This window comes from Copadichromis virginalis, linkage group LG9, assembly GCF_057382275.1.
Source record: "Copadichromis virginalis isolate Kocher_CV1m ecotype Utaka linkage group LG9, C_Virginalis_male_GT1.1, whole genome shotgun sequence".
NCBI lineage: Eukaryota > Metazoa > Chordata > Actinopteri > Cichliformes > Cichlidae > Copadichromis > Copadichromis virginalis.
This window is the reverse complement of record NC_140626.1, coordinates 7,591,474-7,617,468: the sequence shown is the minus strand read 5'-3', so window position 1 is coordinate 7,617,468 and position 25,995 is coordinate 7,591,474. Positions and strand designations below refer to the sequence as shown.

Here is a 25,995-nt window from a genome sequence, read left to right as displayed (position 1 = left end):
TATCATGCACTCTAAAAGCTTCTCCACTTGCTTTGAATGAACCCACGCACACCGCTTTGGGATGTGAGCAGACCTGCATGCGTGTCCCTTTCCTGTTATTGTGCTGAGCAGTCCTCGGAAAAGTCAGCTTTGTTTACGAGCTACACGTGCACAGCAGCTTGTTTTGACTGTGAAGACAAGAACCCACACTCTTTGATGTGTAACATCCTCCTTCACCTCCTCTCATAGCATTAAACCTTTAGTACCTGCTGTAGTGAGACACAGTAGAGCTTTGTGGTCATGGCTGTGTGTACTGGGTGGATGTGTCTTTGCTGTATAAGAATGAAGAGTAATAAATTAAAATTGTTGTGTGTATTTCTTGCAGTCTAATGTCAGTTCTCTGTGCTCTGCTCTTTTTCCTGCAGTGAATAAGAACTCTGGTTTCTCTGAAGTGGCTCTCGCCGGTCTGGCCAGCAAGGAGAACTTCAGCAGTGTCAACCTGCGCAGCGTCAACATCTCAGAGCAGATGTCCAACAACAGCGCTGTGCCTTACAAGAAACTAATGCTGTTGCAGGTCAAAGGTCAGTTAAAGATACTGGAAACACTGCACTAAATGTACAGAAACACCTACCCTCACAACAGGAATAATTCTACTTTTCTTTTTATTCAGTCCACTGCACCATATTTGAATACTTTTGTTAAAAGCGAGGACAATAGCTCTTTGGTTTTTGCAGTTTTTCAGAAATTCTTTGATTAATGTGCTGTGATTCTGCAATGTTTTAATTCAGGTTCACATTTTAGGCTTAGCACTCATGCAGGTTTATTTCCATTAATCCCACATTTAAATCTAGCAGCATCTTGCTAAGATGCTAAACTCTGTGCTGCCTGCTGAATGTTATTTTGCCAAAGAAAAATAATAAAATACAATAAAAACAGTGCAGCTAGTGTAAAGTGGAAAAAAAATTCCAGGCAATAATTTGTAGTACCGAATAACAAGTTAATAAACTGTGTGTGCTCAGTATTTTTAAATTGCAGTCAGTGAGTCTGTAGCAGCTGCTACAATTAATCGTTTAAGGAACGGAAAAACAAAAACCAGTTCACACAAAGCTCTGGAGGATGCTTCTTCAAGAGTGTCCTTTCCAGAGGACCGGAGGATATCTAAAACTGGAGATGAGAGCATGTCTGTGCATCTCCTCCTTATGTCTGTTGGTGACAGCTGTGGTTCCAAATCATTCTCACCAGGGTGCCTCACACTGCCCCAGGCTGATCCACTCCTCTAAAGCCTGCTGTCTGTAATGCAGAGTAAATCCTCAACACTGGGGTTACTGTTTTGTTTGGAGGTTAGCTGTCCCAACCTGATGGTTGGTAGATGGTAGAAGCCAAAAGCGTCCTAAAATCACAAAACTCTAACAAATATTTGTTTTGCTGCCCTTATTTATTTGCAGGAAAATTAGAAGTTAATGTAGATAACATACTTGGTGAAGTGGTGAGACTCGCAGATGCTTGCCCTGTTACTGCAAGTACAATAATGTGACGATCTGACTACCTGTCTGTGTGAAACCAGGCCGCCGGCACATCCAGACCCGACTGGTGGAGCCGCGAGCATCCTCCCTGAATAGCGGCGACTGTTTCCTGCTCATCACGCCACAACACTGCTTCATCTGGATCGGAGAGTTTGCCAATGTTATTGAGAAGAGCAAGGTGGGTTACGACTCAGAGCGCTGCAAAGCAGTGATTACAAAACGGCTTATTGTTGGTATGCTTAGATTTGAGTACAGTATACTTACTGTTTGGGAATTTACAGCCCTCTAAGAACTGAAATCATGTGGTATAAGGGTCTCACTGCTGCATGTGGGACGGGCTTCAAGTGCAGGATGTAAACAGTGTTAGGAGGAAGCTACAGTGGCATAGCTCAGGAAGGTGTGTGTGTGTGTGTTCTGATGACCTTTTAGCTGAATAAACTAGTGACCTAAATCTGACACAAAGGACTGTTGTGAGCCGGTGTCCACAGCTTTCATGGGGTTGTTCTAGTTCACTTCATAAACTTTGGTACTTTATATTCTAACAGTTATTTCGTGTGTTAATACAAGATATTTTACATTGAAATAAGCGGAAAAAATCTGCCAATGGAACAAGTGAAAATCCTCTAGTTTTTCTCTCGTTTCAAGATTCACCGAGTGAAGAAGTTTCTATATCTTACTGGAATGTTGCTTTGTAGCTGATTTTGTCTTATTTTAAGTGTAATGAGATAAATTTTGACTAGAAATGAGATAAATATACTTGTTAAGATGGAAGTGTCTACTTTTTTTATGGTGTGTGTGTGTGTGTGTGTGTGTGTGTGTGTGTGTGTGTGTCTTTGTCTTTCAGGCTTCAGAGTTGGCCAATTTCATCCAGAGCAAAAGAGATTTGGGTTGTCGAGCCAACTATGTCCAAGTCATTGAAGAGGGCATTAACACAAACCATGCTGTCAAGGAGTTCTGGAAGATCCTGGGGGGGCAGTCGAGTTATCAGTGTAAGGATTCAAATGTGAAAAACTCCAAGAAACTGTTTCAATAAGATGAAATCCAATGCCTCCATGTTTGCTCTTGCAGCTGCAGGAACGCCAGATGAAGATGAGCTGTACGAGGGCGCCATTGTGGAGACCAACTGCATTTATCGCCTGATGGATGACAAACTGGTCCCAGATGATGATTTTTGGGCCAAGATGCCTCGCTGTTGTCTGCTCAATCCTAAGGAGGTGAGACAAATTAAGTTAAAACTGTTGCAAACTGTAAATCCATCTCAAATCTAAAATAAAGTTTTAAAATCATGTGCAAGCATGTAAGATTTAAAATGACTTTTGGCTCCCTCTAGTGGTGATATAAATGCTCTGGAGAAAACACCACGTTCTGTTTTCTGCAGGTTCTGGTTTTTGACTTTGGCAGTGAGATGTACATTTGGCACGGGAAGGAAGTGACTTTGTCGCAGAGGAAGGTGGCTTTCCAGCTGGCGAAGCACTTGTGGAATGGCACCTTTGATTATACAAACTGTGACATCAACCCACTGGACCCAGGAGAGTGTAACCCACTCATACCCAAGTATGGAAACACATACTACAGCTTAGATGCATGGTTATGTACAGATATTGAGAATGTCAATCACAGGAAGTCTGCATACACATGGTGTTTTTGCCCTTTGTGCAGAGAGCTTTGAAGAGATGGTCATGTTTTCTCTTTTACTTTCTGGTCTAAGTAAGGCCTCAGAAATTAACTGACATTGCAGGAGTGTGTTTCAGGCATCTTCATTGGTTTTAATAATAATGCACTATACACTGTGTCCGCTTCGCATGTAGAAAAGGCCAGGGTCGCCCTGACTGGGCAGTGTTTGGCAGACTGACTCAACACAATGAGACCACCCTGTTCAAAGAAAAGTTCCTGGACTGGAGCGACTCCAGGAAAACTCCCAGTCCTACAAAAAACAGCAGCGATCACAGTACTGATCAAAAGGTATCAGCAAACACTTTATTCTACCTACATCCTCATTTTTTGTTTTTGTGGGAGTAACATGCTTCAGCAGATTCAGCACACTTATTTCTTTCTTCTACTTCAATCCCCACCAGGAGCAGCCCACCCGTGATCAGCCCAGTGCGTGCAATACCTCACTGATGCTGACCCTCCATCAGACACCCGTCTGCACCATTCTGGATGGCTTCAATGTGGGCCGGGGCTACGGCCTGGTGGAGGCAGAGGAGTGGCGCAGCTACGAGATCAGCACTCTGGCAGTGGAGGTCTGGCACATCCTGGAGTTCGACTACAGCCGCCTGCCGCGCCAGAGCATTGGCCAGTTCCACGAGGGTGACACCTATGTAGTGAAGTGGAAATACATGGTCAGCACTGCTGGTGCGTACTGAGCACATATATTCATGTAAACCTTGTAATTTTGCAGTAGTTGATGAACTGCATTCCTAAAGGACCACTTTAGTCAAAACAGACTTGTTTGTGTAGATTGTGTCCAATCTACCACTTGTGCAGGGATGTGTTTAGAAGAGTCAATCATTCAAACCGGCCAGCAGATGGAGTTGTGGAGACAGTATATCAGTCATGTTTGTTATAATTTCTTCATTTGTATGCAGAGTTTGCACATAATGTTTTGCTTTTTCCACTGCTAAAAGTTGTCTTATTGAGTGAGTTGTAGTATTGACTACAATACTGATACATTTATTTCCAGTTTACCTAAACCACAGAACCACAGGATCCTTGATTTTATGTCTGTTACTGCAGATCTAGGCCAATTTAACCACATAGCACATCCTCTCTGACTCAGAGTACTTCCAAGAACACCAAAGTACACCTTTGGGGAGGACTGTTGGTGAAATCAGTTATGTACCACGCAGCCAAATGTCTGCAGATTCAGTGAAGCTGGCTCAGCTCCTGCCGCTGCTCTTGACTTGTGAAGCAGAATACCACAAACTCCAGTTTTATGTTACAGATTAGACAAACTAAATGCTTGTTAGAATACAAGAGGGGGAGAGTACAAGGAGGAAAGAAAGAGTTGGTTTCACCACTGCTGTGATCAGTTTTAGACAGCCACAGAAAATCAGTGGTTATGCTGGACCTGTCTGCTGTGTTTTAAATGAGTAGTGCTGTGTCTGGTGCCATGGTGGTACACTACTGTTTTTTCCCAATACTCAAATTCTGTTCTGTCAATTCTGTAATACTACTTGTATATTATTACTAATATTATCGTGTAAGCTACATCCAAAATTCCACACTAAGTGAGAATGGTATGAGATTTAGTTTGTTTATAGGGACCTTTTTCAGAATATAAGCAGTAGCAAAGGTGATGGTCTTAATCTCTCATACAATCAGTCTGTGCTTTGTAGGTGGGTCTAACTATGGTCTATACTCTATTCCAAGATCAGAAGAATTATGTGACAGTCGGTCTGTGATATCTTCGGCTTTGATCAAATGTCTATAAATCAGTCTCACTGCTGCGCAGCCTTCTTGAAATACCTCAGAAGCATATTTGAGCGGTTATGTTGAAGCAGCATCTAAATGAACTCTAATTTAAACGTCCACCAAGACATAAAAACCAGATGTATAAAATCACCAGCCACATCTGATTAAAGGCTGCTTGGCAGCCTTTGCCTCAGAACAGGGTTTTAAGAAGCTTTGTTCTCCTGGAAGTTGTACTTCCAGCGGTATCATTGCTGTTGTGGAATTCCCCCCAGATGTCGATTCATGAGCACCAGGTCTCTGTCAAAGAGTTTTGGAAAAGGGCACCGACTAAAAAATCGATACAGAAACAGACATTTAAATTTGACTTGTTATTCTGTTACATAATCTGCTATATTCTTTGTGGTTATTGCCTAGCAACATTGAAAAGATTGAGACCACACATTACCCAAATGACCTAAAATTGGACTCTGCAGAAAGCTTGCCAAGTTCGAAGCAGATCAGACATTTATTGATTTATTAGAGAGCTCGTTTGTTCATTGAGTCACACACCAGCTTCATGCCTGCAGATACAAAAACCTCTCATCAGCTCAGAGATGACAATCATTTCGGATCTTCATAACTTGAACAGGATTTTTTTTTTTAATTCATACCGTAGATGGATCTACTAAAATTCTCAGGCGAGTTTGAATCCTGATGACTTTAACCTCAAGGTCAGAGGACCTAGGATATCCACATTTATATCACAGGTGCATCTACTAGGACACTGAGGAGCAGCATGTATGTTCATGAATCATGGTTTTGTGGCCGTGTGCAGACACAGACCTCAGATGAATGTCTCCCTTACAGTTGGGAAGAGACAGAACCCGGAGCAGCTGAAGACGACAGGAGCGGGGAAGGAAAAGTGCTGCTACTTCTTCTGGCAGGGCCGCAACTCCACCGTCAGCGAGAAAGGAACATCAGCACTCATGACGGTGGAGCTGGATGAAGAGCGTGGAGCACAGGTACAACAAGAGCGTCTGAAAGACCAAGTTTGCATGGAATAGAAATTTGTTTCCTGCCTTTCTTAGTCTACAGTTTCATTTTATGAGAGTATGATTGCTTTGACATCTTTTGTTTTTTTGGGGGTTTTTTTAGGTTCAAGTCCAGCAGGGAAAGGAGCCTCCATGTTTCCTGCAGTGCTTCAAGGGAGGGATGGTCATCCACTCAGGAAAGAGGGAAGAGGAGGAGGAAAATTCGCAGAGTAAGCCTACTACAGTGGACAGCTTTTAACTTCTTTGTTTTAAACACCTCCAAATAACTTGGCCATCTCGTTCACTTCCGTTCATCTGCCCTCTTTGTCTCAGATGATTGGCGTCTGTACTGTGTGCGTGGGGAGGTGGAGGTAGAGGGCCATCTGCTGGAGGTCGCCTGTCACTGCAGCAGCCTGCGCTCAAGAGTCTCCATGGTGCTGCTGAGCATCAGCCAGGCCCTCATCTACCTGTGGCATGGCTGCAAGTCTCAGGTGCACACGCGGGAGGTGGCGCGCACTGCTGCCAATAAGATCAAAGAACAGTGAGTGCAAACCTCTGTTTTCCACTTGTCAGGAGTTCAGTTGTGACCACGTAGTCTGACACACTCTGTTTTTTTGCAGTTGTCCTTTGGAAGCCGGCCTTCACAGCAGCAGCAAGGTCACCATCCAGGAATGTGATGAGGGAGCAGAGCCCACGGGCTTCTGGGAAGCCCTCGGGAGGCGGGACAGGAAAGCCTACGACTGCATGCTGCAAGGTGGGAACACTTGTCAAAATTCTCCTTTCCAAGTAAAAGTCCTGCATTCACAATTGTAGAGAAAGTACTTCACTCATTTCAGGCATTTCTGAATAGTATCACTAGTAAATATGATATTCTAAGCTTAAGCTGTGGTGGTCAGTGTTCAAAGCAGGATTTTAAATCACACTTTAGCATAAAATAATGCAGAATAGCATTATAATATATAATGCTTTTTCAACTCATGACGACAGAGATTAGATTTTCAGTCTTTTAAGCCCAAAATTTGTTCCTGATTACCTCTAAGGGACCTCTAAAACATCAGTAAATAAATTATTAAAGGCAAAAATGCTGATTTGCTCCTGGAATTACTGAGCACATGAACTCAATATTCATCTTCACTGAACTAGTAAATATCATATCTGTTCAGAGGTTATTCCCCTGAAAGATATTTTTAGTGTTTTTAATTAACCGATGGCTTTTATTACTTAGTATGACCAAAAAAAAAGAGTAATTTCAGCAGTCAAGTGCAAATCTTGATCTATAGCAGTTTTAATACTTAGAAAAGTATAAACGACATAATAATGTGCACAGATGATACGGATCCAGATCTGGGAAGCTTTGGGAAGAATTTAATTTGTGTAAGAGAGCAGAATTATTTTACATCAAACCTCCAAAAATGCATGTCATTCTGTAATAATAAAAACTGGAAGTCATCTTTTTTTGATGTTAAGAAAATATCACAAGCTAAACACTTAATGCAGATCCATGGACTTATTTTTTTCATCTGTGCCTGCAAGTCCAAACACTGCAGCCTCACATAATATTGTTTCTTTATTGTCCTGTTCTGATGGAGACTACGGATAATATTGTTAAATATGACATTTATTGTGGCCATGAAATCATCTTCTTGTCACATGATACCATAAAACGGTAACAAAATGGCAACGGCACTCTGGCTGCTATTAAGTATCAGGATTAGATTCTTGCGCTGGTGCAGGTAGTCCTGGGCATCATGTGGTGAGAGTAAGCAGGCAGTTCCTGGAGGATAAAGGAATTGACACCATTGACTGGTCCCCCTGCTCGCCTGACCTAAATCCAATAGAACATCTGTGGGACGTTATGTTGTGGTCTATCTAACGCCACCAGGTTGAACTCGGGCTGTCCAGGAGCTCAGTGAGAGGCTGGGCGCTGGGCCAGATCTGGGAGGAGATCCCCCAGGACACCATCCATTGTCTTATTAGCCACATGCTCCAACGTTGTCAGGCATGCATACTAGCATGTAGGAGTCATACAAACTACTGAGTGCCATTTTTGAGTTGTTTTCAGGCTGTCTTTGATTTCAGCTGTATGTAGTTTGATGTTGTAATTTTCGTTTCCATCAAAGGATGTGGCATCCTTTTGTTCCTAATACGTAACCTAGGTTATATCGGGATATGATCAAATCTGATGTGATTTCAAAGTATTCCTTTTATCCATTTATTTTTTGACTAATATATTTGTTTAAAAAATTTTCAAAAGCAAAAACCATTGAATGTATCCAGCTATTTAAAAAAAAAAAAAAAAAAAAACCACACGAATTACTGTGATTTCACAGCTGTTCATATAATTCAGATTTTAGATTGTGGTAGAAAAAACATATTTAAGCTCTGTGTATTAGTACAGTATACAACAAAAACACAGCACTTAAGTAACTGTACGTATTAATTATTTTAACTTTTTTCAGCTGTAAATTTGTCATTTCGTTGTCTGTTTCTCCCTCTGACCCTCAGATCCAGGCAGATTTAATTTCACACCTCATCTGTACCAGCTGAGCAGCAGTTCAGGAGAGTTTGCAGCTGTGGAATTTCTCTATCCCGCCAGAGATCCCAAGCAGGTCAACTCCATGCCCTTCCTACAGGAGGACCTGTATGCAGCTTCCCAACCAGGTACAGTAGACACACACGGTGTCTGCACTCATTTTGAAGCAGCTTTAATCTCTTAACACAAGTCCAGAGTTTTCTTGAAACAGGTTTTCAGGCTGAACAACAACTTTCTAAATGTAGTTGTCTATTGAGGGATGTGACAATTAACTTGTGCTCGAGATTTTAAGTTTGCTGATGTCATCAGCTGCATCCAGAGTGCTACAAGTAAGGGTCGCACTTTGGACATGGTTGATAAAGTATTTTTAATATGAAAACAGCTTTAGAAATTCAGCTAAACTCAGCAGAGAAGACCAAATATTTTTAATAATTGAAAAAGAAGTAGAATCTCAAAGGGCGGTGTGATTAAGGATTAAATGTTTGTAATGTCTGCCAGAATCACTTCCCTATAACTTAAAGTTACTTCCATAACTCCAGTTCTCAGAATGAGATGCATGAGACCCCTCACTATGGGGTGTGACTCCTTGCATGGTTCAAATAAACCATTTATCTCCTTTAATTGGCTGCTGATTGGTTGGTGACCACAATAACCAACTACCATTAAGTAGCTTGCACTACTATGCAGTCATTATTCAGGGTAAGCACTTCTTTTGTCTTTTTTGTATCTTTTTTCCTGTCGTCCTCCCCTCACCCCCAGTTGGTTACAGCAGATGGCTGTTCCCCTGTGAGCCTGATTCTGACAGATGTTTCTTCCTGTTAAAAGGGAGTTTTTCCTTCCTACTGTTGCGAAGTGCTTGCTCAAAGGAGGTTGTCTTCTTGTTGGGGTTCTCTCTGTATTATTGCTGTTTGTTTTTGCCAGAAAAGCTTATCTCAGTAGTAGCAGTAAGGGCACAGACCTGAGCATTGCTTGAGGCTACACTTGGAGCAGAAGCGTCCCATCGCTGGAGACTTTTCAAGCAAAACAAGCAGCCCTGGTGTCTTTACTCGATACTTTGTTCCAACGCACAGTTGAGCCCAGAGGAAAGAGGGTTCAGTCACTGCTAGCTGGAGTGATAACAAGGAGGACTGTATGTGATGCCTGGCATTTTAAACTACCTTACCATGCAGCTGTCTGTAGAGAGTTAAGCTAACTAGCCTGTTTAGCCCTCGGTTGGGAGATGATCCAAAACAAGAAGAGTTGTTTGAATAATAACAGCGTAGTGGTGCACGCTAGTTGGTGGATGGTTCTGTCCAACATGGTCATTGCAATCACCAGCCAATCAAGAGTTGCATGAGGACATAAATGCTCGTGAAGGGATACAGATTGAGGCACATCCCATAATGAGACATTGAAATGAATGCTAGGAATGACAACTTTAGTGTGTGCTGAGAGTTTTCACCAGAACCAGCAGGTCTAGGTTTTCAACTGTTAGGACAAATCCATCAGTCATGTCCAGCGCTGCACTGAACAAAAATGACCACTTAACTGAACACTTGAAAATCTGACAATGAAGCATACCAGATGTGATCGTCTTTTTTTTTTCCTTTCCACCTATTTATCAGCCCTGTTCCTGGTGGACAACCACCATGAGGTGTACCTGTGGCAGGGCTGGTGGCCTCAGGACAGTGAAAGCACTGGCTCGGCCCGAATCCGCTGGGACTCGGACAGGAAGTGTGCCATGGAGACGGTTCTGCAGTACTGCAGAGGTATTCCACTTTCTTCCTAATAAATATACAACCCATCCAGTAGTTGTGGACACTTTTGCTAAACCAACCCCAGGATCTTGGAACCCAGATAAATAAATGAAATCTTGGTTGTTAATGAAGGATGTTTGCTTGTTTTAAAATGCATTTCTTGCGTTTTCTCCTCAGAAAAGAATGAGAAGAAGCCTCCCAAAGCATATTTGATCCACGCTGGTCTGGAGCCACTCACCTTCACAAACATGTTCCCCAGCTGGGAGCACAGAGAGGACATCGCTGAGATCACTGAGAGGGTGCGTACTAATATCAACATATGAAGCAAATAGTGCACAAGTCAAAGACTCGCATACAGGTCCGTCTGGATATCCGCTCAAAAAAATTATGTTGTATTGTTTTGGTTTCTAGGAGGCAGAAATTTATCATCAGATTATTCTGGTGGAGGATGTGTTGGCCCGGCTCTGTAAGACCACATATCCGCTGGCCGATCTCCTAGCTCGGCCGCTGCCTGAGGGAGTGGATCCCCTCCGCCTGGAGGTCTACTTGTCTGATGAGGACTTCCAGGTAAAAATGTCCAGTGTGAAGAGCCCGTGATTTATTTAAAGGTTGCTTCGTTTTAGAACTGATAAATGACTTGTCAAAAAGTCTCTAAGAAAACATTTTCCAACTAAGCTGACAACAATCTTTTTTTGTAAAGTTGGTCTGTGTTGGCTTGTGAGTTAGTTGACTTATTTCAGTCAGAAGAACAACAGCCTTGGGTCGATTTAGGTCACCACCATGAATCAAATTACTTGCTGATGTCAGCCCTCCACTTTTAAATTTGGCCAGAAGGGCTTTATTAGCTCTAGCTTCCCTCCAGCTAATGATGGTCAGCATTAATTTACCTGGTAACTTGGGCATTACGAGCTAACCGCTCTGAAGCCACATAAGTTTTTGTCCTCATAGAGTTTCTCTGGACTCTGTTGTGCCGGTCACAACATAGATTGACTACATCGACTGTAGTCTAGTTTTAGAATACTAAATGTTAGTATTCACTACTGTAAAACACTGTAAGAGAGCACAAGACAGGCACTTAGGGAAGGAGCGGCCTTTTAATTTTCCAGAAAATCTGTCATAGGAGGTGAGGAAGCACCAGGAAGGAACCTCAGTTTTTTTGTTTTTAAGTTGTTTTAAGTTCATTCATACATAGGCAACAACAGGTAGTACAACCTCTACTGAAGTGCTGCATACAGTACATTAAGTAGTTGCTTGTTGTGGTGAACCAAGACAGGATCGCCTCCTAATTTTGCAGCTCAGTCAGCACTTCAGGGAAATTGTCTTTCAAGTCATTGGTTTGGTTTAATGACCCAGAATGTTAGCAACCTTCCCCAGAGCATGAGTACTGCTGTTGCACCTTTTGATTCTCCATCTTATCCTCTCTGTTTGTCTTTTCCTTATCTGTGACTCTCAGCTGAGGTCATGCATCTTTGCAGCCAGCGTGTAGTTTGACTTTTTTCAAACAGCTGGACAGTGTATGAGTCAAACGTTACTTCTCACTTCTGTTTGTTTTTTAACGATTTTTCTCTTGTTTATTCCTCCTTTCATTCCTTCTGACTCTCCAACTTCTTCCATTTGTTTTTAATGGTGTCATGTTTCGCTCCTTTTGTCCCTTCATGAACTTACCTGTTTCACTGATTCCACCCTCCAGGGTGTGGGGGCTTATGGGAAGGTGAGTTGTCTGATTTGGGATGTTCACTCCTTGTTCAGCATTGTCACCCATTTTCTCTCCTTTCTAACACCGTGTTTCTACTATAGCATGTTTGGTTACAGGCTGTTCACTCACAACTCACACGCGTGTGAACTGAATCCTGGAGTTGTGAGCACTTTGGAAAATCGAATGCGTCTTTAACTTCACTGATGCATGAATGTGTTCAGATGTTTGTCACGCACAGTGCAGGCTACAGGACTGAGTACTTTGAGTTTGCGATCAGTGTGTGCAGCAGAGCGTCGTGTCTGTTTGATTCTGAGTGTGACTGATCCCACAGAGAGCCCTGGAGATGAGCAAAGAGGAGTTCGGCGCTCTGCCCGGCTGGAAGCAGATGAACTTGAAGAAAGCCAAAGGACTTTTCTGAATGATGAAAAACTGGGCGCTGCTGATGTCATCAGAAAACTCAGACTCCAAGGGTGGGGCTGCCTGGATGTGTGGGGAAAAGATACTCCAGTGTTTTGGTTGTAGGAGAGGATTGTGAGTGGATGCATGTTTTAATGGCAGTCATGTAAATTCCCACTCTGTTAATGTATGTACTTGTGTACTTTGAGCAGGAGCACCTTACACTGTCAGCCTTGCAGCCATGTTGGTGTCGGCAGGTCTGTCAGCCTGCTGAACTCCCTCCACATGATACTCTCTGCTATGTATGTCTGTGCATTAAAAATAAATTATATTTATATTACATCCATGTAGAATGTTTTTAAAAAAAAAAAAGAAAAAACTCAACAGATATTGAAAACCTAACAAAATAAAGTGTATAATAAATGTTGCAGAGGTTTGTGTCTCATGTTCCAGCTGTACAGATCACCATTTGCTGTTTACTGATCAAATGAAGCTCTTGATATGAATGACAGTGTCATTACTGTGGGACAGATACAGACCTGATTAAAGGCAAACAAAGGATGATGATGAAATGTTTGATTTTTAATTCTTTCAGTGTATAGTGCCTTGCTTTGTACAGTTTATATACAGATCCTAGTCTGCATTTTGGAGACTGTTTTGTGATATAAAGATGTATTCTAGAAATAAACCTGGAAAGTTTGATATCTGAACATTCTGGGTTTTTTCATTTTTCTTTCATCTTTTTCAGCTGACCAAACAGACACTACATGCACTCCAGTTTCCTGTCAAACCCTTGTTTTTGGAGTGATCCTCAACTCACGCGGCTGATGTCGCAGTGGCCATGTCCTTCTTTGATAGTGAAAATGATTTGTCTCGCGTAAACATTAAAGTTCTGATTTATCCATTTGTCTGTGTAAGATCTGACCTACTCCCATGAGGTTCATTGACATCACAGGGAGAGCTCGTTCACTTTTGTGTGGTGATGGTGGTTTTTGGATTTAAAGCCGGGCATCGATTCATGCCTGTATCTGGGCCCAGCACTGACCAGCGGTCATGTGAGGAGTATCTGCTCTATGGAGCTTCTCACCTGCTGGGTGCAGCTTGGCTCCATGCTTACTCTGAAGCTCACAGCCTCTCTGTTTGAACAAAGAGGACCTACCTTCATGCATAAATGAGTAAACTGTGATTTAAAAAAAATAAATAAATAAAAGCCTTTTAGCTGAGAAGTCAGTTTAGTTCCAACTAGTTTCCATCGTTTGATTGTTATAGTGAACTGATTTCATTACAGTGATTACCACTTATTGCTTGTTAAAAAAGAATAAAAAAATTTTTTTTTTTTAAAAAAGATCAAATTACTATGATCTTTGGAAATTACTTTTTCACAGGACTGCGTATAGTCTGTGTCGGGTGAAGCCTGATCCAGCTGCCATAGGATGAACGGTGGGGAACACACTGGACAGGTTTCCAATGTGACACAGGGCTAACACAGAGACAACCATTCACAGGTCACCTACTGATGGGAAGGATGGTGGTTCGATCCTTGGCTCCTCCAGTCTGCATGTCAAGTATCCTTGGGCAAGATACTAACCCCAAGTTGCTCTCCGATGCTTCCATCGGAGTATGAATGTGTGTGTGAATGTAGTCAGAAAGCGCTAAGTACAGAGAAAATGCTTGTGAGAATGGGTGTGATTGTGGCATGTTGTATAGAGCGCTTTGAGTACTCCGGGAGAGTAGAAAAGTGCTATATAAGAATCAGTCCATTTACCATTTACACCTATCTGCAATGTAAAAGCTCCAAGTTCACTAAATACACATCTATGGGAGGAAGCCAGAGAGAACACAGACAAAACCCAGCCAGTAGGTGGATTTGAACCAAGGACCCACTTCCGCCATCATTAAATAGTAAATTTCAAAAGGAACCTCCAAAAGTTGATTCTGTTCATCTGGACGTAGCATTTTGTGGGAGAAACGTTTTGGTGTTCGCTCTGTGTTGTAGCGTCCTGATGACACCCAGTTTGTGCTCCAGTGGATGATGAGAGTCAAACCTTAAATGCTGATCCGTATGTATAGATTTACGGTACACGTCAGCTTTTAGATGTCCTCCATTATTGACCTCCCAGCCCATTGTCCCTTCAGTGGGCTGGTTTCAGTCATTATGCAAATGTACTGTTTATAAGATTTGGGGAAACCTGCAGTCAGCTGAGACTGAAGAAGTCACTTGGATGAGTGACGAAACGTTTCTCCCACAAAACGCTACGTCCAGATGAACAGAATCAACTTTTGAAGATTTACTTACCTGGATGATTGAGAATACATCAAGACGTTTCAAAAGGAATATTTTCAAAGAAAAATGAATTGTTTCTGTTAAATATTGTTGTTTATTAACTGACCTCTGGTGTCATGTCTTCTTTCAGAAGAGGTCTCAAAATTGTTATGCATACCAAGCTAAGACTCTTAAATCAGAACTCAGAGTGGTGTTGGACTGTGTGAGACCAGAGTGTCAACCGTTCTTAATCAACCAGCAGAGGGCAGTGAAATACAAGTTTCTATGAGTACAGAAACTCTTGGGTCTGCAGACTTGGATGTGCTCAAATATTATAGAAAGGAGTTAAAGAAGAGGTTCCCAAAGTTTTAAAGCCAGCATGTGACTCGTCCAGTCATTTGTCTGATCAGAGGACGGCAATTGAAGTTATTATTTCTTCCTTTCAGACAGTTTTTCTGCCATTCTATATGTTTCTAACAACAGAGTGAGGCGTTCCTGACGCTCTTTGGCCTCAGCTGTAGCTGAAGGTTCAGTCACAGTTTGAGTTTAAATGGAAGCAAAGTGGTCTTGTACTACATCATGTAATGTGCTTGCATATAGCTCTAGTCTTACTGAGCAGTTTTTTCCTACACCTGAGTGCTTTCTATCTAACTTTCCTGCTCCGATGAACACATCAGAGAGCAGCCAAGGATCAAATCACCAACCTTCAGTTTAGCAAGTGACCTGCTCTACCTCCCGAGCCACAGCCAGCCCTAAATTAGTGTTGTCACCTTAGTTTCTGTTAATATTATTAAAGAGGGCTGAGACTGACCGAGGACGCTGATGCTAAAGATTCTGAAGGTTTAGGATTCTGAGGCAATACTTTGTTTGCAGTCTGGTGATGCTACTTTCACCTAAATAGAGCTGCTTACACAATGACAACTCGACACAGAGGTTGTCATTGTGTAAGCATAGATTATGTCATGCGCACAATGGAAGTTTATTAGAAACAGGAGGGAAAAAATTATGCATTATATTTTTTGTAACTCTTATCCAGTTCAGATTTTTTTTTTCAGATTTCTTTTTGGGGGGGGGGGGCTTATCCTGCCACAGAGGGCGACCTGGAAAGGTTCTAGCCTGTCACAGAGAGAGATGATTTAGAGTTGTCAAACGCTATGTCGTTCTACACAGGGACCAGATGGGGGACTCAAACCCAGGACCTGCTTTCTGTGGGTGGTGCAGCACTAACCGCACCACTCTCATGCCAAACTAAATCTTTGCGTTTCTTTTCAGGCTTTTACTTTTTTCATCTTCCAAAGACAAATTAAGAGGAAACGTTCCAAAACTACAAAGATAATAATCCTCAGCACAGCATTGTTCAGAAGAAAAAGATCAGATGTATGTCTTTAAATGAAGTCGGGGGCACGTCTGTCAGAGTCTCCTGTCACTTTTGGTCTGTATGGTCTCCATATGGCACCTTTATGGACCCCTCTATGCCCACCTACACCGAGTCGCAGGTGAAAGCTACAATCAGCTGTCCAACCTGTCAAACATTGCTGCCTAATTTTCCAGGCTGTCCTCCAACTCTACACATAAACACACACACACATAAACACACACACACACTAAGAGCTCTCAGATGTTCTCAATATCAGCTGTTGGCCTGTGTGGAGGAACAAGAGCAATTAGAGGGGAATTTCATGCAATCACAGTAGAACAATATACACAGCAGGTTTCCACCCATCCAACTGTTGCTCAAATGTGTTACTCAATGTTTTAACAGCCTGCCTAGAAACAGCAACAAGAGCGAGGAGAAGAAGAAGAAGCTGCCGCCTTCTCCGAAAAGATTGGCAAGGCTCTGCGTGCTTCTCGCTGGTTTTCATCTGCTCGCCCTCTCTTGCATGCTAAGTTGCTGGATGCTGAATCGCTGTGTTACACATGCCTGCTCTGAACTCCTCTGGCCTGCGAGGAGTTTGATGTGGCGACCCGGTGCATATCCACCCACCCGCTCCTCCACATCCCTCCCCTCTGTGTCTCCTGGAAGACAGTGGGATGCTGCTGTGCACCCTGCAGGTGTGTGTGTGTGCACGAGGGTGTTGTATCTCGTTTTTTGACTCCGAGCCCAGTTTCTGAGCTTAGCTCCACCAGCTTTTCTTTGCATACGACCCCTTTACAGAATGCAAGACATGAATGCAGCACACTCAGATGCTCCTGTTGTACTGTGGAAAAATGAGTGCAGTGTCAGTGTTTGAAACTCCTCCTGTATTTTCTCTTTTCTGATTGGCCAAATATTTAGACTTTTCTTGCCTCCTGATGATTTTATGCACTAGAACATTTTCCCAACTTACATCATCATTCATCAGCTTCCTGTGACGTGTGTTAAATGTTTTTATTTGGACTGAAATGTTCCAAAAGCCCCGTTAAACATTTATGTGTCACAGTAAACTCAATAAAAAAAAACCCTGCTGCTAAGTCTGGGGATTTTGAGCACATTTCATAGGCAGCGTTTTACCCAGAGGACAATGCTGTCTTACAGTGCTGGGAAAAAGCATTCCTTCAAATTTTAATATTAATCCAAAATAGCCTGAGTAAATAGAAAATGTATTTTCTAAATGATGATTTAAGCTATCACAAAAAGTTACATTTATTGAGTCAACAGAAAAGAAGTGATTAATGACAATTAATTTATGTTTTAAGGTGGGCCAATGACTGTTTCGCAGCAGTGTAGATAGAGTAAGTGTCATGGTCTGGTGGGGCACCTGCAGGTCTCAGACAGCGGCTCCTCCTCCTTTAGGCGGAGTCCGGTTGCCCCTCCCTGGCTGACCACCTGTGAGCAATCGTGCCAGCGGTATATCAGACCTGCGCTCTCAACCACTCATCGCCTGAGTATCTGCTATTCCCATGTTAGTTCAGTGGAGCATCCTAAACCTTGTCTTAACGCCGTGTGATGACTGACCTGTCTTTTCTTGTCCTCAGCGATAGCACCCGGAGTGGAGATCTTGTTCCCCTCGCTCCCGTCCCCCTGGACCTGGGCCGCCAGCTGCTTACACAACGTGGCCTGCCGGCCCACCGCTCACCTGCCTGCCTCCCCACGCCTCGACCGCTTCCGGGTTTTCCGCTCCACCTGTCCCCTCCATCTGAAACCAAGTAAGGCAATTCAATTCAACTGCGGAGGATTATTGGTTGTCTGCTGGATCCCTCTGATCGTGATCTCCTCTTGTTCCAGTGCCCCCGGCCCCTACCTAGTCCTGTTTCTACCTCCCCGCTGTCCCCGCTGTTCAGCCGTCTCCTAGAGGTGTCTAGGTCGCCCTCATTATCACCGACGAATCCTACGCGCCACTAGTGTGGTGGCGTCGCTTTGTGTTTCACCTTTGTTTACCTGTGGGCGGAAATAAATCATTTGTTTTCTGTCACCTCGCTTCCGGGTTGGTTTCTGCGCCTGTGTCCATCCCTGTTCCCTCGTGCCGTTGAGCCGTGACAGTAAGCTTGTGTGCTTGTTTCAGACAACAAAAAATATCTGTTAAAAAAACTGTTGTTTTCAACTTTATGCATCTCTGCAGTTACAAAGAAAATATTGCTTTCATAAAATAATGCGCTCAAATGTTGTGCCAGCTTTTAAATGAGCCTACATTTTGCTAATTGTCCGAGATGCAGATCTGCAGCTACATCCGTGCAGTTCCTCAGGTGGCCACTTGGCCCTGGCTCTAAACGCAAGTCAGTCTCCAGACTGCAGGATACACATGCAGGATTTATTTAAATAAACTCCAACGTTGAAAAGACAGTAATAATAAGACCATGGTGGAAGCCATAAACCCACCATGGTGGTAGTGTTGACTTTTTTTAAATGTGGAATTGCAAAATCAATGGGTGCTACTTCCATTTTTTATATACAGTCTGCAGTCATGACCTGAAACCTGTTGTGGTTCAAGCACAGAAAAGGCAGAAAATCTAGAGCTCTCTCTCTAATAGACTTGCAAAGCAATGGAGGCCTCTGTTTGGGGTTCATCAACATAATGTAGTCTGTCATTAGGAGCTGGTTTGCTTCCCTTTTAGGCCGCTTTGAAGAAGGTCCACAGGGTCCTGGGTCCAATTCCAGTCTCTCCAGCCTGGATATAGAATTCAGGGGAATATTATTTTCAAGCATGTGAAAGCCAGTCGGATTTGTAAAATGTGCCCTAAAATCCACAAATATGTGTTCAGATGTAGACTGTGATAGAAAAGAAAACATTTGATTAGATGATGAGAGAAACATTTGCTGAGAAAAACATATTCAATGAAAGCACCGGAAGGCATTTCATTAGGAGAGTGTTGCTCCATGCCGCCACATTAAAAATATGAAAAACTCTTAATCCACAGAAAGTGACTGTGCCTGTTTAAAAGCGGCACCGGGTAAAGGTGAAACTGTAATGTTTGTGATTAATTATTAGATTATGCAGAGGGTAATTAAAATATCAGTCAATATTTACTGGGCCATATGCCATGGGCGCTTTTGCAGCCATGACTCGCCTGTGAATTGTAATAGCCCAAACAGGAGGTGAAAAGCACCCTTTGGCGGGTATCTCCCTAATGCTCTTACCCATCTGTCGATGCTCAGCCCGCTGCCGCGTTAACATAATGTTTTGTTTATGATAGCAGTGTTAATTCAACACAGGCTTAGGTGCAAAGTGGCAACGGTTGAGCTTTACCGCCATTTATTCCACAATATTTGCATTTGGCAGGGAGCCTACACCGCGCCACTCCTCCCCTCTCCTCCTCCTCTCCTGCATCCGCAGAAGATGACAAGCAGCAAACAATGAGAGTCCAAACCGGGCTTAGCACATATTCTTCTGCATGCTGCGCAGCGTTTCTATTTATGTGTGGATTACTACTTGCTCTGAGCATCACAGCACATATGTGTTCCTCCTCTCTTGTTTTTCCTTTCCTTGCCTTTCCTTTCCTCATTCCTCCCCTCTCTGTCTTTGGGTTGTAAAAAAACCCCTAAGCCCGACACTTCCTGTCCAAACTCTAAGAAAGCCACTTCAAAGAGTGTGAGCCGAGATGATTTATGGGAAATGAGTTTCAGACAGGAGACTTTTTCTCTTTTCTCGTGCCCTGGACTCTTAGCGGTAAGCTCTGCTTGTTAACCCAGATTTAGATCTCTACCCTGATGGAGCCCATAAAAGTGCTGTGGATTTATATAATGTGGAGCGTAGCCACGTGCCTCAGGTCGCCCTCACTCACTGCATCTCTTCCCTGTCTCCTGACCAGACCTGGACAATCTCTTTTAAAGGCTTGGATGGAGGCTCTGTACTACCTGAAGCTCCACAGCTGGAGGAGAAGAAAGAAGGGGACTGCACACCACATTATGAGATCTACAGGAGTTTAGACTTCATTCCACAGGTTTGGACTTCCTCTGCACACGTTCCGAGTAATAGATGGGACATCAGACAGACATATGTGGGTAATTATAAGCTTTTTTTTTTCAGTTTGATGGTGAAAATCTTTCTAAAAAAGAAGAGACTTGACAAGTTTTATTCTGAAATACTCACCGCTCCCCCACTGCACACTTTATAGTATTTATGAAAGAGTATAATGGAACAATATCAGCTACTTGGAAGATGAATTGAAGAGACTGACAAAACAGAATCGGGCCTAAATAAACGTCATAATTTCCTGGAGGAAGTGTGTGAACAAGGACTTTACATAACTCAAGTCCTTCATTTGAAGATTCCCCCATTTGGTTTTCTTGTTTACAAAATTACTGTTTGCATTTACTGTCACCATAAGTCATTATTTACATCAGGAGTTCACAAAGTTTTCAAGAACATCTGGGTGTAAATGCCCACATCAACATTATAAGTGTTTTTTAGTGAGTTTATGCTAGGTAGGATGTGACCATATATTCTGCGATACATTATGCTCTATTTGGTTACATTTTTTCAATTCAGTTTTCTCTATATAGTGCCAAATCTCAACAGCAGTTGCCTCAAGGCGCTTTATATTGTAATGTAAAGACCTTAGAATAATACAGACAAAACTTAAATGGTCAGATGACCCTCCTAATAGCAAGCACTTTGGTGACAGTGGGAAGGAAAAACTCCCTTTTAACAGGAAGAAGCCTCCAGCAGAACCAGGCTCAGGGGTAGCCATCTGGCACAACCGTCTGGGGGTGAGGGGTACTTTTTGGGAGCCATGTTGATATATTAAGTTATGAATTAACTGTGATTAACAGGGTTGCACAAAAAGTTATTAAATTTATTTTTTCCCCTTAACAAATGAAATCATGATTTAAAAACTGAAATTTGTATTTCTTGGGTTATTTTTTGTCTAATATTACAATTATTTTGATGATCTGAAACATTCAAGTGTGAGAAATTACCAAGGCGGTAGCATATTATCAGCCCCTCTATCACAACGGTCATATCCAGCAAGTGGAATATCAGCCACAGTGCAATCAAGGAATCAAGCAGATCCCCACCACCTAATCACAGCAGGGCAGGGAAACCAGGTGATTACCCTCTCCATCAGAGGATAGACTTTAAAGTCCTGATGCTGGTCTATAAAGCTCTGAATGGTTTAGGGCAACAATACATCAGTGACCTCCTGACCCAGTATGAACCTTCCAGATCCCTCAGGTCATCTGGATCTGGTCTTTTATCAGTTCCCAGAGTCAGAACCAGACACGGAGAAGCTGCATTCAGCTTTTATGCTCCTTATATCTGGAACAAACTCCCAGAAAGCCTCAGATCAGCTGAAACACTCAGTTTATTTAAATCCAGGTTGAAGACTCACCTGTTCTCAGCTGCATTTGAATAAAGCACCAAATCCACACTTTTAAGCTTAAATTTCAAAACTTACATTTAACTACAGATTTTATCTACTGTTCTGATTTTATCTGTTTTGATTTTATATACTGTTTTGTTTGTTTGTTAATTAGTTAGTTTGTTTGCTTGTTTGTTTTAATCAATTTTAAATCATGCTTTTTATTTGTTTTTGTTTCTAATGTCTCTGTAAAGCACTTTGAATCACCTTGTTGTTGAATTGTGCTATACAAATAAACTTGCCTTGCCTTTGCTTGCTGTCCCACCTCTCAGCGTCACCAACTCGGTACTCCAAAGTAGTTCCTTAGAGGAGTCACTGAGTGGTTATGATACCATTTCACAATGTGCAGATTGGTTTCTCCAATCAGCAATCTTTTGCTCTGAAGAACCACATCCTTCTTTCTTTATTTCAGCATTTCCCATCTGTTGCCACAAACAGTAACAGTGTAATGAAGTCCCTGTTGAAGTTGACACTTGTGCACCAGTTGACTGAGGCCAGGCAGGGGGCAAGATTGCCACTTTCTTCCACATTTGGTGGCTCAGTGGTCAGAGTGGGACACCGTCAGAGCCCATATTCATTGGTAGCTACTGGGACACTTGGCTGGTTTGTACCAAAACACATGGTTCTATATCGCACTTTTCTGCTCTACAATACGCCTCATTCACTTAGGTCCTTTTTAACTCTACACCTCAGAGCTTTAGCTTACACTCGCACATCGATGGATGCAACTTGGGGCTCAGTTTCCTGCCCAAGGATACTTTGGCAGTGCATGCCAAAGAGATACAGGTTGGTAGAGGTCAATCCCTGGCTGCTCCAGTGTGCAACTGGAGCAGCCAGGGATTGACCTCTACCAACCTGTATCTCCACTACTGCCAACCAACTTCTACATAAAAACCTCTACTTTCTGACCACCAGCACATGTATAACAGTACCTAGGTGATTTGTTCGCGTCACATTGTGTGGTATATAGATTTGGCTGCTCTACTGCTGTTATAACAAGTCATGGATGACTCATTTGCACTCCTTGTGCTCTACGTTATATATCAAAATTCAAAAATCAGTTTTTGGATAGAATAAAGGTTGATGACTGGCTGACTCCAGATTTAACCCAAAAAAACAACTTACGTGGTGCTTGGTGAGATGTTGGCATTCATTTCCCTCTTATGAGGCTCCAGCTTGTGTATGCTACATCCTGTGTATAATTTCTTTTCCCTCTGCAATTGATGGCTCAAAGCACAGGTCTAGGTCAACTTATTCCCTTCACCAGGGTAAAGAAGTGTAGCTGCTGCGTGAAGAATCTGCCAATCAATCAAAAGTATCTTTTTAAAGCTGCTCCCCTACCACGCTCTTCATCATTACGTGTATTCGTGTGTGCGCTTTTCCAAGTGTTCAGCACACCTTCAAATCGAAAGCCTTTGGACCGGAGTCAAGAGACTGCCCTCCCACCACCACCACCACTTGGCATCATTAGAGATCTGATCCTCTAATCAACACCAACAAACACACTCCCATCCTCCTCCTGCTCCTCCATCCTGTGGCCCAGCCCCGGGCCTGGCAGCCTGCTGTGGAGAGCAGACGAGTTGATGTTTGAGGGGGCGGGGGTGGGTGCTGCTAACCAGGTGGGTGATGATGAAGGCAGAGCTGGCTGCATGCTGGGTGGTGGTAGTTTAGTGAAGGGGAGTTCGCTAAAATTCCAGCTCAGTTCCACTGACATACACAATGGCTGTGCCTGCTTTCTGTTCAGCAGCTCGCTGCACAAGTTATTTTCTGCTACACTTGTAAGCCAGAGGTGGATTTTTGGATTTACGGAGCAGGAAGAGGTTGCTTGTGTCATAAAGAAAACACGTACTGGTCAGAATTTCTTTCTTTTTTGAAGGGAAGGGGGGGGGGTGTCAGGTGTGTAATTTGAGACAAACAGGGACCCAAACACAAACACAAAGCAGTGTAACCAAGAGGAGCGAGTGACTCAGCCTTAGGACTCGCTGCCTCAGTGTTGGGCTCTCCAAACCCCAAAGCTGGGGAAACAAAAACACCTCACTTTTCTCTTTAGTTCATCTCCAAATGTTGAAGTGTGTAATCCCTGTCCAAGTCCTCAGCCACGCTGCAGAGTGATGAGGAGACAAGCTGAACGCTCTGAGCCCCCTAACAGCACATTTCCATCACTGTTATGGCACAGTTCAATCTCAGGTGACTAAGAGACTCATTTAATATCCCACCTCCTCTCTCTCTCACACACACACACGCAAACACACACATACAGCTGCTATCTGGAGAGCACGAGAGCTGCAGTGTGCAAACATCTGGCTGATGTCTGAAGCGTAATTAGCATTTAATAAAAGAGGCTAATAAGGACTTACTTTGAGTAGTGAACAGCTGAACAAAATCAGTCAGAGGAGGACATGGACAGGCTGGCGGTCTGATCTGACTGATAAAATGTTTGACCTACAAGCTGCTCCAAACTTTCTCTGTCAAGGGACTCAAAATAAAATGTTATGTGTTGGCAGAAAGAATGCAGTCCGCAATGCAGGGTTCATATCATTCTCTGGATGACTTTAGCCATGCTGCTGGCAGTTGATTGGTCAGCCAAGGATATGTCGTCCCTCAGCTTTGCCACCAACAGGTTGGCGTTTGTGGTAATGTTGTGTTAAACCTTGTGTCTTATGAAGTCTGTACACTTCTTTTAAGCACTTGCTCAGCAGGCCTTTATTTACCCCAAAAATAAAGGCCTTTGAAAATAACTTCAAATCATAAATCACACAATGAAACCGGAAGATAATTAACATGTTTTTCTAAATGTTAAAAAAGTGTCAAGTCTTTGTCCATGGAGTGGACACTACACGGTCACCCTATTACTGTAAATGTAAACTGTACTTTAGTACCATTTATGAAATTTAGGTGTTACTGTTGTTTCTGTTATAGCCTCACAGTCAGAACAGTTAAACCATTTATCTCTGATGGCCTAGTTGAAGATCGTGGCTAAGAAGCTCCACTGTGATGACCGTAAGTGGTGAAGAAAACAGAAGGTGCATCGTTTCAATTTAAATAAAATTGAAATTTAAAAGGCCAAAATTTTCCTGAAAAGACAGGTTAATGACATAACTGTTGAGTTAGTGGGTGAATGTGAGTTTTAGACAGACTTTTTCCTGTACCAGAGAGCTTTATGTGAACTTTTTGGTGATATGACTACAGAAAAAACAAAGTGACTGACTTGGTGAACTATTTAGAGTTAGTATTCCAGGACAAACGTAGTAACCTAATTCCTTTTTCAGCCATTGTGTGGATACAGTTCCTTAATTGAACCCTGTGCTTTCTCACTCATTTGGGACAATCCAGATTTTCAGTTTAACAGCAACACTTCACTTTACAACATGGGAGCAGAAAGGAATCTCACGTCTTCATCACATCTTTCATGGTAAAAGTTCATGTCAGCCTCTAATCTGTTCCAAAGATTTGGATTAGACAGCCAAAATATTCTCTACCACCTTACAGTGAGCTATGAGTGTGTTCACCCGTGGCTTGAAACAACTCAAAAGCTTTCCTCTATCTCCTCATTTGTGCTTCCTCAGTGAGACAACTGCAATTAGTCTTCCAACCAAAAGAGCTAAACCCACACTCACTGCTTCAGCCATTGCCAAGAAAATAATACTTATTATTAGAAAATCAAGCAATCACTTAGCATTAATAGTGAAAAGAGTATCTGCCTCCTTAAAAAATTTATTACGTTTGATTTGGCCGACTGTGCTTAGTTTGCACGTACGGGCCCAGCCGTGGGTCTGGTGGGCTTGTTTTCACCCCCTCCCTGATTTCTCTGTAGCTCCACCCCTTTCTGGTTGCTTTCCTCTGCCTCGCCTCTGTGACCGCAACTACTGCAGGAGATGTAACCGCCGGTCATAATTCATCGGTTACTTTCTGTCTCTCTGGAGATTCCCGGGTGGATGCTCTGGGCTGCCCTCTTTCTTCCGCTGGTGGGGGCGGGCTAGAGACTCCTCTGGGTGCCGGATCTGTGGGTCTGCGGGAGGATGGGGGGTCAATGACTCTGCCTCTTCTTTACTATCTCTCAACGGGTTGGTATGACCGCACCTGTCTCGCTTCTTTTAATCCACAGCACTAGTGCACTGACACTGACACATACGAGTCATAACTATACTGATGCAGAGCAGAATACGACTCACTGTAAGTGGTGAGGGTGGGCTGGGATGGTGGTCGGACTATCTGCGACTGCCTCGTTTTCTCCTGTTCCACCTTCCATCAATTTTAATGCAACTCACTAAACCACTTATAGGTGGGGCTCACACCAATCAGGCATGAGGAAAATGTACTTAATTAACTTTAAGAATTTATAGATGTCCCCAATCAGGAAGCTGGATAACATACATGATTTAAATATATATTTATCCAATTTTTTAAAAAACTAAAAAACTGCTTTTGGGTTGGTCCAGCTTGGTGTGAGTCCTGGGGGTGGGGGCTGCGTCGACCGCCCGGGCGGGGCTGGATTAATGCAGGATATGTCAGGGGAGACTGCCAGATCCTGCCAGTTCTGTCTGACTTGGCACTCTGGCTCCCCACCCTTCCCTTTTCCTTGATCTGCCTCCCATGTTGTCATGGGCTGGGTCTGTGACCCAGTGTTTGAGTTCTTATATATTTTGGTATTCATTTGTGCCCTAG

The 25,995-nt window shown here is 42.9% G+C and overlaps 1 protein-coding gene and 1 long non-coding RNA gene across 6 annotated transcripts in view; both read left to right on the top strand.

Moving 5' to 3' along the window:
• Nucleotides 1-12,997, top strand: part of svila (supervillin a) — a 59,472-nt gene extending 46,475 nt beyond the window's left edge. For 3 of the 4 annotated variants that reach the window (XM_085467529.1, XM_085467528.1, XM_085467531.1), the window contains 17 exons: nucleotides 405-560; nucleotides 1,544-1,680; nucleotides 2,347-2,491; nucleotides 2,571-2,716; nucleotides 2,881-3,056; nucleotides 3,311-3,464; nucleotides 3,578-3,857; nucleotides 5,763-5,917; nucleotides 6,051-6,156; nucleotides 6,260-6,467; nucleotides 6,547-6,680; nucleotides 8,432-8,587; nucleotides 10,064-10,207; nucleotides 10,373-10,494; nucleotides 10,607-10,762; nucleotides 11,886-11,906; nucleotides 12,223-12,997. In XM_085467529.1, the coding sequence (XP_085323655.1) occupies nucleotides 405-560; nucleotides 1,544-1,680; nucleotides 2,347-2,491; nucleotides 2,571-2,716; nucleotides 2,881-3,056; nucleotides 3,311-3,464; nucleotides 3,578-3,857; nucleotides 5,763-5,917; nucleotides 6,051-6,156; nucleotides 6,260-6,467; nucleotides 6,547-6,680; nucleotides 8,432-8,587; nucleotides 10,064-10,207; nucleotides 10,373-10,494; nucleotides 10,607-10,762; nucleotides 11,886-11,906; nucleotides 12,223-12,309 (2,483 nt within the window). In that variant the 3' untranslated portion in view covers nucleotides 12,310-12,997. Of the gene's footprint in view, nucleotides 1-404; nucleotides 561-1,543; nucleotides 1,681-2,346; nucleotides 2,492-2,570; nucleotides 2,717-2,880; nucleotides 3,057-3,310; nucleotides 3,465-3,577; nucleotides 3,858-5,762; nucleotides 5,918-6,050; nucleotides 6,157-6,259; nucleotides 6,468-6,546; nucleotides 6,681-8,431; nucleotides 8,588-10,063; nucleotides 10,208-10,372; nucleotides 10,495-10,606; nucleotides 10,763-11,885 lie in introns of all 4 variants that reach the window. The other variant, XM_085467530.1, reaches the window with a different exon arrangement.
• Nucleotides 12,998-17,289: 4,292 nt separating this feature from the next.
• LOC146701204 (uncharacterized) lies at nucleotides 17,290-21,408 on the top strand. 2 transcript variants are annotated; one of them, XR_014922365.1, is made up of 3 exons: nucleotides 17,290-17,432; nucleotides 17,506-17,676; nucleotides 19,777-21,408. It is a non-coding gene; the product is annotated as an uncharacterized LOC146701204 (long non-coding RNA). The 2 variants fall into 2 exon arrangements; XR_014922364.1 differs by lacking the exon at nucleotides 19,777-21,408 and adding an exon at nucleotides 17,756-17,942.
• The last annotated feature ends 4,587 nt before the right edge of the window (nucleotides 21,409-25,995 follow it).